This window comes from Gobio gobio (assembly GCF_949357685.1).
Source record: "Gobio gobio genome assembly, chromosome: 7".
Taxonomy (NCBI): Eukaryota; Metazoa; Chordata; class Actinopteri; order Cypriniformes; family Gobionidae; genus Gobio; species Gobio gobio.
Genome location: NC_137103.1, coordinates 14996090 through 15007840, shown reverse-complemented (window position 1 = coordinate 15007840; position 11751 = coordinate 14996090). Strand labels below are relative to the sequence as shown.

The 11751-nt window shown below is 37.5% G+C and overlaps 1 protein-coding gene across 1 annotated transcript; it reads right to left on the bottom strand.

The window, feature by feature from the left end:
• Nucleotides 1–228: 228 nt before the first annotated feature.
• LOC307128881 (phospholipase A and acyltransferase 1-like) lies at nucleotides 229–2041 on the bottom strand. Its single transcript, XM_079820906.1, has 4 exons — nucleotides 1948–2041; nucleotides 1686–1791; nucleotides 1035–1267; nucleotides 229–875 (listed from the first exon to the last, which is right to left on the bottom strand). The coding sequence occupies exons 2-4, from the start codon at nucleotides 1786–1788 to the stop codon at nucleotides 813–815; spliced, it is 399 nt and encodes a 132-aa protein (XP_079677032.1). The 5' UTR covers nucleotides 1789–1791; nucleotides 1948–2041; the 3' UTR covers nucleotides 229–812.
• Between the last annotated feature and the right edge of the window lie 9710 nt (nucleotides 2042–11751).

Here is an 11751-nt window from a genome sequence, read left to right as displayed (position 1 = left end):
TATAGGCCTATAGACTGATTTTATGAAAAAAAAAAATTTATTTTATTTTTATTTTTAATGTAACTCCCAACTAATGTGATCCCAATTTTTCGAACGTGACAGACTGAAAGGGAACTTGTTATTCCTCTTCTGCGGTGGGCTCTGGAGCGTGTCCATGGGGAGAGGTTCATTCTCCCGGATGAGATGTGCACCGAGATGGCGTGTAGAGAATTAGCGAATCTGTAGTTTAAAACAAGTACACTTTTAATTATCCCACTGACTGCTTTAAAACCTGTCAAAGTGACATAAAAACCTGTTCTAAAAATTACATATTTCTTGTGAAACTGAAGATATTTTTGTACAATCAAGACAATATGGAGCCAAATCAACTTTAATATGATTGGGGGAAAAACATTCACTACAAACAAAATAACATTTACATTTATTCATTTAGCAGACGCCTTTATCCAAAGCGACTGACAACAATACAGGAAGCTATTCGTCTTGAAGAGGCGAAAAATCACAAAAAGCGCCTGAAATACTAAGCTTTGGACATTGCTTAGAGTAGCATAAGCTAGAATAGGGAGGGAAGTAGAATTTAAAAAAAAAAACAGTTTGTTTTGTTTGTTTGTTTTGTATAAGATGAGGTTAAATGCTCATGGAAGAGGTTTTCAGCTGTCTTCTGAATGTTGTCAGTGATTCTGCATTCCGGATGGAGGTGGGAAGATCGTTCCACCAGCAAGGAATGGTGAAGGAAAATGCGCCAGAGTGCAGTGGAGAGGGAATCCAGATTGAAGAAATGATTTTCATCTTCATATTGGTCAGTGAAAAGATTAACCCATGTTCCCTGCCACTTCATCATGAAAGTGTCTTTGGGTATTGACAACGGTATCCGCCTGCACAAAAGAGAAAAGACCAATACAAGGCCATTAGAAGCTGATGTTCCATGTGCAGGGTTATTATATAGTATTGTGGTAATTTCAGGCCTGCATCAGGTTCTAAAGAGAAGGATCTGTTTGTAATCAGCGTTCTATAGAATATGATTTTAAATGTACCTGTAGTGATTGGGCTTTCCCGTAGCGAATACGCGTGGCTAGGTGCTCACAGTTGTTGCCGAGTACATCGTATTTTCCAGCGCCATCCTGCAAAATCTTTTTAATAGTTGCTTTCATCTCTGTTTCAGATTGTGGTTTTAATTTCCAATCCAATTGATTGTTGACTTTGCCACCAGGCTCGAGCAAACCTTTCATCACCTTGGCTCCTTCTTTACTATTTAATCCAGGTTCACCTAAAGGAAATAAAAAGGTTTCCCCCATACCTAGATTGATCCAGTAAAAACCCAACTGGGTAACTATGTAAAAATAATAATGTGATATAACTAACAATTAAAATTCGCCTGACCATGTCTGGATAATAAACAAAATATACTAGTGAACAAACGCATCATATGCTTTGGAAAGCTCTATAGTGGCTGAAAATAAGATAAATTACCCTTTTTCTCCCATTCCGGGTGTCAACTATCGACTATAACTGTGGTTTTTATTCCATTACTATATAAAGCAGTAGCTGAAACATAGACGTTAACAGATGTGCAGAATGAGTGTAACCGTGTTTAAAAAGTATTTAAGAAGCACTTTTAGTAAGACAGGCTAGTCAGAGATATTTAGGAAACCATGATTTGAAGTTTCTACAGAGAATCAATGTACCTGTAAACTGGACAACTGTATCTTGTCCTTTTTCCTTCCCAGTGTACACCGCCCAGTGTGTGTAAAAACCACGAGAGTATGAGATGAGGTCTCCAAAATTCATGGCCTAGAAGAAAAAAAAAACTTTTGGCAAATATACAGTACTGAAGGAAATCCTATCAACTTGTGCTTCCATGTAGGATAACACGTAATAGCAGGTTCATTCCAAACTGAAAATAAAGTCTTACATTACCTGTATAGTGTAGGAAAGAACATAACATACCTTAGTTTGAAGTTTGAAAAGTGAAGAGTGTAGCAACAGTGATCAATTGACAGGACACCACAGGAGAATTCCTCTGCTGCAACTTCTACAATGTTTGGAGTTCAACTAGTACCGCTGCTCTTATACATATTAATATACATATTCATGAGCTTATGAGGAAGTGCCATCCCCTTTCCTCAGTATCGTTACATTGCACATTCAATTTCTACCACTTGTTTACATAAAAAATGCTGTGGTTATTATAATGTGCTGCTCCTTTGCTTCCATTGGGCTTATGTTCTTGAATGTGGTTCAGTAGTCAAGTCAAGTCTCCTTCATTTATATAGCGCTTTTACAATACAGATTGTTTCAAAGCAGCTTTACCATGAAAATAGGAAAGTCAAAGGACAGATACTTATTTTGGCTTTACAGCAACTCTATAAAAAAAGTTATTGTCCCGCTAAAGTGAGTTTTTGATTGATTCATTTCTGTTGTAAAAATCATTAGTTATTAACTTTAAGGGTTGCTTACACGACATTATAACTGAAAACAGAAACCCTTTCATGCATTTTTAATGCATTTTGTCTGTTATTTGCACAACAACGATGTTTGGAAACTAACAGTTTAAAAAAATAATAAAACGCTATCTCTGTGTAAACTTCAAAACGTGAATCTGTGAAAATCGTTACAGTGTGCACATGCGTATTACGTGTTCAGTCTATATGTATGTGTGTTTGAATGTGCATTTGCGCAGACACATAGTCTTTCTCTACAAAGCAAAATCACCAAATCACTTGTCTGGCATGCACTATACAGAAATATTAGTCATTTATTAGTAAATGTCTGTGACATCCATACATGCTTGGGGTAGATCTAGAGTCTAGGGGCTTAATATCAGAATAAAGAAGACCCCTGGGTTAAAATGTCACTGGAGAAGTTTGTTTGTGGCATAGTCAAGTCAACTGATGGATAATTTGTTTCAGTATTTCCAGCAGTTTCTAGGATACATCTTGGAATGGTTTAGAAAAGCACTTTGAGAGATTAACAGATGGACACTTTTAGGCTGCAAGCCTATTTTGACCAAACATTCACTCGCCCCTGTATGTGGGAACATATTTTTTTCAGTGCCGGGTGAGCAACTAAGATAAGACACCAAATACCAAGGAGAAATGAACCACCCTAAAACTTGACACTTAGATATTTAGAATGCCACTTAACCATAGCACTAGGTTAAATGCATTGGTACAAATACAAAAGGTTAACATTTTTAAATGGTGTGGTTAACAGACACATGATACTGAAGAAAATGTGTCTGTCAGAAAATATAAAATGTAGGGATATCACAGATTCAAATGCCAAGTGTCAACCGTGTAAATATGCGGTTTATCATTTATGAATAAACTTGTTTTGCTATGAAACTAATATGAACTATGAAAGGAATTGAAACATACATTTCAGGGGGTCAGGGGTTTATTGACAAAACAGCAGACAAGACATGGTGAGGAGGTGAACAGTCCAAACAGTAGGCGGGTTAGGAGCACAATCACAGGCAGGAAGAGCAGCCACAATAACTAGCTCCAGAAGGTGGTAGACCGGAGAGCAGTTCTGACAGGGCAGCATGAGACCAGAGGATATCAGCGATGGCCAGGCAGGATTCCTAGGGTAATGCAGTCAGGTCATATCAGGAAACTCACCAAGCTTTCAGCTAGGCAAGGAGAGCAAGCTGCCAGGGAAGCTCTACTTGCAGGACAGGAACTAGAGACAGAAAACAAGAGGATACAAGACCAAAAGGCAGCACAAACACTTAGCACTACTAGTATAACACACGTAGGTATAACGTATAACGAACCAGCAACCACATGAGGGAAAGAACACACCTTATAAAGGGAGCAGAGAACAAGAGGAACAGGTGAACACACTCAGACAAACAAGGAGCAGAGAACATGAGGAACAGGTGAACACACTCAGACAAACAAGGAGCAGAAAACATGAGGAAAGGGTGAGCACACAATCAGTTAATCAATGAGGACTAGAGGCAGGACACAGGGAGCACATGGCAAACACAAACCAAGACAAAGCCATGTGTTCATGCACAACACAAACAAAGACACATTAAACAAAGACAAAACATACAGAGCTGTCAGAGGAGAACCCTGACAGTTTTCTATTGTCATTAATTATTTTTTTCTGTAACAATTTACAATAACAGTACATGAATAATCATGTATTAATACATTAATTAATAGTTAATTCAACATGAACTCATGATTAGTGAAGATATGAACTAATCATGAACAAATGAGGAGCTATCATGAACTAAGACAGGAGTCATAAGGATTCATGCATGAATAGAAGCAGCATTAATACATGTTAGTACATGTTTGATAATTAATGCATTAATTAACATGCATGGTTTCTAAATCAAACAGGCTCCTTAAGAATAAATAAGAAGTACTCTGACTTTGAATTAAACATGTGATTTAATACTGTCATAATTTAAATTGTAATAGCCTACCCTTGTGAAAAAGTAGTGTGCTTAATTGTATTGAAAGTGTACTTTTTGTGTACTTAAAATCTTAAAAGTATACTTTTTAAAAAGTGCACTTGCAGATCATATGATATAATTAAAATGAAAGGCCACTTAAGTATACTTAAAGAGAATACACTTTAATGACAATATTTATAAGCACACTTAAGTGCACTTTTTTAAAATGCACTTTGTAATAATATCTAATTAATTTGTACTTAAAGTACACTTTCATGGCAATATTTATAAACACACTTAAGTGCACTTTTTATAAGTGCATTTTGTAATAATATCTAATTAATTTTTACTTAAGGAAAGTATACTTTCATGGCAATATTTATAAACACACTTAAGTGCACTTTTTATTAGTGCACTTTGTAATAATATCTAATTAATTTTTACTTAATGAAAGTATACTTTCATGACAATATTTATAAAAACACTTGAGTGCACTTTTAATAAGTGCATTTTGTAATAATATATAATTAAGTTTTACTTAAGGAAAGTATACTTTCATGACAATATTTATAAACACACTTAAGTGCACTTTTAATAAGTGCACTTTGTAATAATATCTAATTAATTTTTACTTAAGGAAAGTATACTTTCATGACAATATTTATAAACACACTTAAGTGCACTTTTAATAAGTGCACTTTGTAATAATATCTAATTAATTTTTACTTAAGGAAAGTATACTTTCATGGCAATATTTATAAACACACATAAGTGCACTTTTTATAAGTGCACTTTGTAATAATATCTAATTAATTTTTACTTAAGGAAAGTATACTTTCATGGCAATATTTATAAACACACTTAGGCCTAGTCCACACGGACACGGGTATTTTTATAACCGGAGTTTTTCCTCCTGTGTTTTTAAAAAAAATCCTGTCCACACATGCTCGGTTTTAAAGAAATCTCCGTCTACATGAAAACGCAAAAACCCGCTATCAAGCGCTGTCAAGAGCATGCCACACCAGCAGGCGGCGATATCACCCTAATCGTAAAGGCATGTTGGCCAATCAGAAGCCTAACAGAAAGTTATTACCAGTTCCGGTAGGCTTACAAACATGGCGCACAGAGGAAAGGGGGAGTCATATATTTGGAGTGATGATGAAGTTCAATTGTTCCTTACTGTCACACTTGAATACAAAGTTAGCAAAACTCAGGAAAACGTGGACTGGGAGTCTTGCCAGTCCAAGTACGCCGACATCCTAGCGCTGTTCCTAGAGCAGTACCCTTCTGAGATGTCCCAAGAGTTTCCTCATCGTAAAGAGGATATAACCAGGACCATCATCACCAACAAGCTTAAGGCGATCCGGGGTAAATACAGGCAAGCGGTGGATTCCGGTAGGAAAAGCGGCCATGGCAGAGTGGTTCTACTTTATTTTGAACTATGTGAGCAGATATGGGGTGGTTCTCCTGCAACGACAACCATTCCATCCGGTATAGAAACGACGGATGTTGATACGGCCTCTCATCACAGTTCAGATTCTGCATCTTCTACACTTGATCTCTCGGCTGCGGAAATGTCTCCTGTGTCTGATCAACTTCAAGACTCTGATGGCAGCACTTTGGCCCCCTCAGTGGTGAAGGAGAGGAGAGCTCTACTTAATGTATGTATCCTTAATCGTTGACCATTAAGAAGTGCATTTTGCTTATAAAAGTAGAATGTAGATTAACTCTATATACACACCGGTACCGGTGTGTCTGTTGCAGTGGTGGAATAAGTACCGGGTCATTTACTTAAGTAAACGTAGCAATAACACAGTAGAAAGGTACCCTGTTACAAGTAAAAGTCCTGTATTAAAAATCGTAAAAGTACAAAAGTATAAGCATATATGTTTCAACAAAACCATGAAAAGGCTTAAGTACCAAAATAAAAAATGATGAATTAATTTCAGAAAACAGATATTTTATTACTGGAGAACTTATCAATGTGTTAATGTGTTCATCATGTTAATGTTACAACTGGTAAAGGCAGGGATAATTTTAAAGGCAAAGTTCACTTTAAAATGAAAATTCTGTCATCATTTACTCACCCTTAAGTTGTTTCAAACCTGTATGAATTTCTTTCTTCTGCTGAACATAAAGGAAGATATTTTGAAAAATGTCAGTAACCAACTAGTTAACTGGAAACATTGACTTCCATAGTAATTTTGTTTTTCTACTATGGAAGTCAATGTTTCCAGTTAACTAGTTGGTTACTGACATTTTTCAAAATATCTTCCTTTATGTTCAGCAGAAGAAAGAAATTCATACAGGTTTGAAACAACTTGAGGGTGAGTAAATGATGACAGAATTTTCATTTAAAGTGAACTTCAAGTACTTTATATACTGGTGGGTATTGATGATCTAAAACTGCAGTACTGGACATTGGAAATACTCAAAACATAAGTTACACAAAACTGGACTTAAGTACAATGTAAATGTACTTAGCTTTATAACACCAATGTTCTGTTGGTCATGTGGCTAACTCGGTTGTAACATTTTAGCATTTTGGCTATTTAGTTGAAACTTTCTTATGTAAGTTTGAAATAATTATTTTAATCTACTGTTTTCCAGGCAAAACTCAAAGGACACAAACAGGACAGACTTAAAAGAAAGCTTCCAGCTGAGACACAGTTGCTGCATGCAGCCGAGGAAGACATCCAGATCAAAAAAAGAATTCTGGACATGATGGAGACGTCAGAGAAGCAAGCATCTGAAAATTTCAGAAAATTATCTAGTAGTCTTGAGAGTATGACAAGCTCAATTGCAGATGGATTTTCACTGCTGAGACAAGTTCTAATGCCTCCACCACCACAACCATTCAACATGTCACCATACCAAACCAGGGGTCCATATGGGCACGTGTATGCATCTGCACCACCACCCAACACTACACCTGCCAGATTTCCACCCAACACTACACCTGCCACATTTCCACCCAACACTACACCTGCCACATTTCCACCCAACACTACACCTGCCACATTTCCACCCAACACTACACCTGCCACATTTCCACCCAACACTACACCTGCCACATTTCCACCCAACACTATACCTGCCACATTTCCACCCAACACTATACCTGCCACATTTCCACCCAACACTACTGTAAGTGTGTCACCACACACACCTGGCTGTACCTCACCTGTGCAGGGATTCAGACCGTTTTCATTCACACAAGCACTTTTCCAGGATGACATTTGAAGTTGTTAACAAAAAACATTAGAAAGCTGTTGTTTGGCCTGCATCTTTTTATTTTATATTTATTTCATTTTTTATTATACTTTCACTTTCTGTTCAAAGACTGTTGAAGTACACCTGTTTTTGAGGTGTTAAATATTACATTTGTTGTTAGGCGGCTTCAATATTGTACGTAGAAAACAATTATTGCAAAAAAAGGTCTGTTTTGTTTTTAATGGACTGTCAAACCCTTTAAGTTTGTAGTACAAAAGATTTTCTGTAAAGGAAGCCCGCCTACTTTTAAGTTATGAGGTGAGGTCATGCCAGTAGTATTCTTTAAGTTACCAGTTTTGACACTGGTATTGCTCATTGAGTTAATTTGTTAAATTGAGCTGAAACTCAGGCAGGTTGTGAACTTGTGACTGTTTGTGCAGTGGCTGATTCAGTTCCAACAATGTGAAGAATGTATTCAATACAAAGAGTTTGAATATTGTACATGTCTGAGTGAGTGTTTATTTAACATAAGACAATGCCATGTGTGAACTGTAGATGCCTTAAACTCACAAGGACATTACAACCACATACATCATTTTCATATAAAATAGCCATAATTGATTTCCTGCAACAAAACAACAAATTTTAACTTAAGGCACTTAACAGTTTTTCACATGTTCAGGATTACACTTTATAGACCATAAGCAGGTTTGACTGGCATGTAACACACCCTCATGTACAAGGCAGAGAAGACAGTGTCCAGCAGATAGAAGTCCCCTTTATGGATCAAGAAATTCAGTAAGAACTCTCCGGACCCTTTTCCCTTCTGCTGTGATGCAGTCGGCTCTGAAATAAGTCTGTGTGTCTGGCTGGTTGTCCTTGTCATGCTGAACTGCCTCATTGACTCTGTTCTCGTCCATCGTCTCCTTAGTGGCCTCACAGTAGTTATGGAGCACAAAACAGGCATAGATGACAAAGGGAAGGTCGTTTAGATTAATGTCCATCGCCCTTCTCAATGCTCCAAATCGTGCTTTCAATCTGCCAAAGGCGCATTCAATAACCATTCTGGCTCGACATAAGGAGAGTCCAAAATACTGTTCCTGAACAGTGCTTCCCCCATTTGCATACTCCTTCATCAGGTAGGGAAGCAAAGGATACGCTGGGTCCCCAAGAAGAAAAACTGGAATTGACTCCGCATGTTCTAAAATTTTTTTTTTTGAGGAGGGGATCGTGCCATTTTTCAAATGTGTGTTCAGCATTGAATTTGTAAACATACGGGCGTCATGCACACTACCTGGCCATTTGACTACTACATCAATAAATGAATATTTGTAGTCACATGTGGCTTGTATGTTAAGAGAAAACCTACCCTTTCTGTTCAAGTAATCCATAGCATTTGTAGATGGCTGCTTAATTTCTACGTGGGTCCCATCCACAGCACCAATGCACTGAGGAATGCCATGGGCTCGGTGAAACCCCGCTACAAGTTCGTGTACACTGGACTCAGTGACAGGCAACTGTATATACACAGGGCCCAAGTGGACAGTAATTGCTTCACATACATGCCTTACTATTTTAGACACCACCTGTCTTGATAATCCAAAGGCGTTTGCAGTCTTGCGTAATCGCCCCTCGTCTGCTAAATAGTACAGTGTGCAGGCAACTTTTTTGACAACACTGACAGGCGATCTCATTACAGTTGTCTGCCCTTCAATGTACGGGCGAAGCAGCTCACTCAAAGTCAACAGCGATGTCCTCGACAAACGAAAATTCTCTCTCCATTCTTCAGCAACAACCACTTCGTTCTCAAAGCTGTCCCACCAACTAGAGGTCCGACCGGGTCTCGTCCAAAACCGGCGACGGCCACGGCGGCGGGGTCTGTGTCGTGGGTTTGTTGTCATTGCCAGTGCCCCGCGTAGAATTTCATTCTGACGCCTCTGTTCCGCAATATAATAATATATCTGAGCATGTATCTGTGTACATGATACAAGCAGCCCTGTTAGCACAGTTACTATCAGCAATATGTGGGCTACGTCCGCCATTGCACAGAATCGTCAACAAAGCAGTCAGCGACGCACAATCTGACGTCAAACACAGCGGATAACGGCGCACACTCTGACGTCGCAAGGCAAAAACTACGGTTTCACTGTCCACACGACAACACTGCAACCGGCGTTTCTGAAAATCCTCACCCTGGCCGGAGTTTTCAAAAAAGTCCGGTTTCAGTAACCGGATACTGCGTTTGCGTGTGGACGAACAGCCAAACCGCGTAGAAAAAGCTGCGGTTTTGAAAATACCCGTGTTCGTGTGGACAGGGCCTTAAGTGCACTTTTTATAAGTGCACTTTGTAATAATATCTAATTAATTTTTACTTAAGAAAAGTATACTTTCATGACAATATTTATAAACACACTTAAGAGCACTTTTAATAAGTGCACTTTGTAATAATATCTAATTAATTTTTACTTAAGGAAAGTACACTTTCATGGCAATATTTATAAACACACTTAAGTGCACTTTTAATAAGTGCACTTTGTAATAATATGTCATTAATTTTTACTTTAAAAAGTACACTTTCATGACAATATTTATAAGCACACTTAAGTGCACTTTTTAAAAATGCACCTTGTAATAATGTCTTCCTATATTTTACTTAAACATATTTAAAATAATTATTGTTATTTATATTTTATAAAGTACACTTATTTTTATATTGACATACTAAAGCACATGGAAAAAAAATTCCAAAATTACATTTGTTAATGTATTCTAAATGTGTTTAGTCTATAATGTATACTGCGTGTATTAATGTATTTCTTCTAGCTTCAATACACTTTTTAAAATTTACTAGCTCCTGCTCTATGAACTCAACTACAAGTGTCAATTTTTTATATAATATTTGACATAAAGTGTAATTTATGAGAGGAGTAGCTTAGCTATTTGTGCTTAAAGCTACACTGTGTAACTTTTTTAGTCTATTCTTAGCTAAAAACACTTAGTTCTTTCAAAAATATATGTGCACATTAATGTATATTTACTTCTTTCAAGTAATAAAGTATTCTCGTAAGTTTATAATATGCCATTGAAAATACATAAGGTAATGGGATCTAACGGTGGTCGCCATGTTGCCCCTCCATCTTGAAAGTACATTAGCCAAAGAGGGACATACCCGTAAATTCAAGCTTCGCCTTTCGCGTTTTAACCGGTTTTAACACTCGATGGCACTGTACAAAATTCCCTGCCTCGCGCATGTGCGCGTCAACTTGTTCAGACTTGTCTGGTGCATGCGCAGAGAGATTTCATCTCAGCAGCGTCCAGTAACAGAGTTATACGGAGTTTTCCTGGCTTGTTTATTCCTCAAAAGTCTGTTTTTCCTTGTGTGGTATTTCTGTGCGTTAATAACTCCGTAAGTAATAATAGTTATTGTCATTGTAGATGTGTTTCAGAGTGTGTCATCGCGTAATTCAGTTGATGTCACCTCAGAAGTATTTTTGTGTCAACTTACAATAGCGTAATGCTCACCTATTTGAATAATCATTCAGTTATTTTGTTATCAACAATGTTTATTCGTTTATAGAAAATATTTGCTTGTAATGTATGTTGATGGAAATATGTATCAGGTCTGATCGGCATATTAACAATTGTTATACAGAGCGCACTGCAGTGCTAACGTTAAAGTGGCGCACACACTTTTGTAACCGGACACCGCTTGTTAGCAGCAGCAGCGGCAGCTCCGCTCCTTTTAATGCAGCTGCATTTAGCGCCTATATATGGTACAATAAGCTCTGGTTTACGGTTACATTATACAAATGTAACTTATAAGTATAGTTATACAGTTCTTAACTGTGTATGTATATTTACCATCCTTATTTGTTCTCTCACAGAAACCACATTTATGTACATATCCACGCAAACCTGTTTATGCCTTGCAATTGGATGACTGAATAAACATTACTATCATCAAAGTTCACTCTGGATTAGCTGCAGTTCTTTCTAGCCGAATAATTAGGCCAGTTGAGTTCCAACCATCCCACTGCGCACAGAATATCCCACAGGCACCGTGTCGAATGTGGACGAGATCGAACTGGAAGCCATGTTAATCTTGGACTAAATCGGCCACCGTAGGA

Excerpts from the sequence above, each read along its gene's own strand:
- LOC307128881 (XM_079820906.1), bottom strand. The coding sequence starts at position 1,788 with ATGAATTTTGGAGACCTCATCTCATACTCTCGTGGTTTTTACACACAC. Across the intron at positions 1,268-1,685 it reads TACAGTTGTCCAGTTTACAG|GTGAACCTGGATTAAATAGT; the intron begins GTACATTGATTC and ends TATTTCCTTTAG. Across the intron at positions 876-1,034 it reads GGAAAGCCCAATCACTACAG|GCGGATACCGTTGTCAATAC; the intron begins GTACATTTAAAA and ends TCTTTTGTGCAG.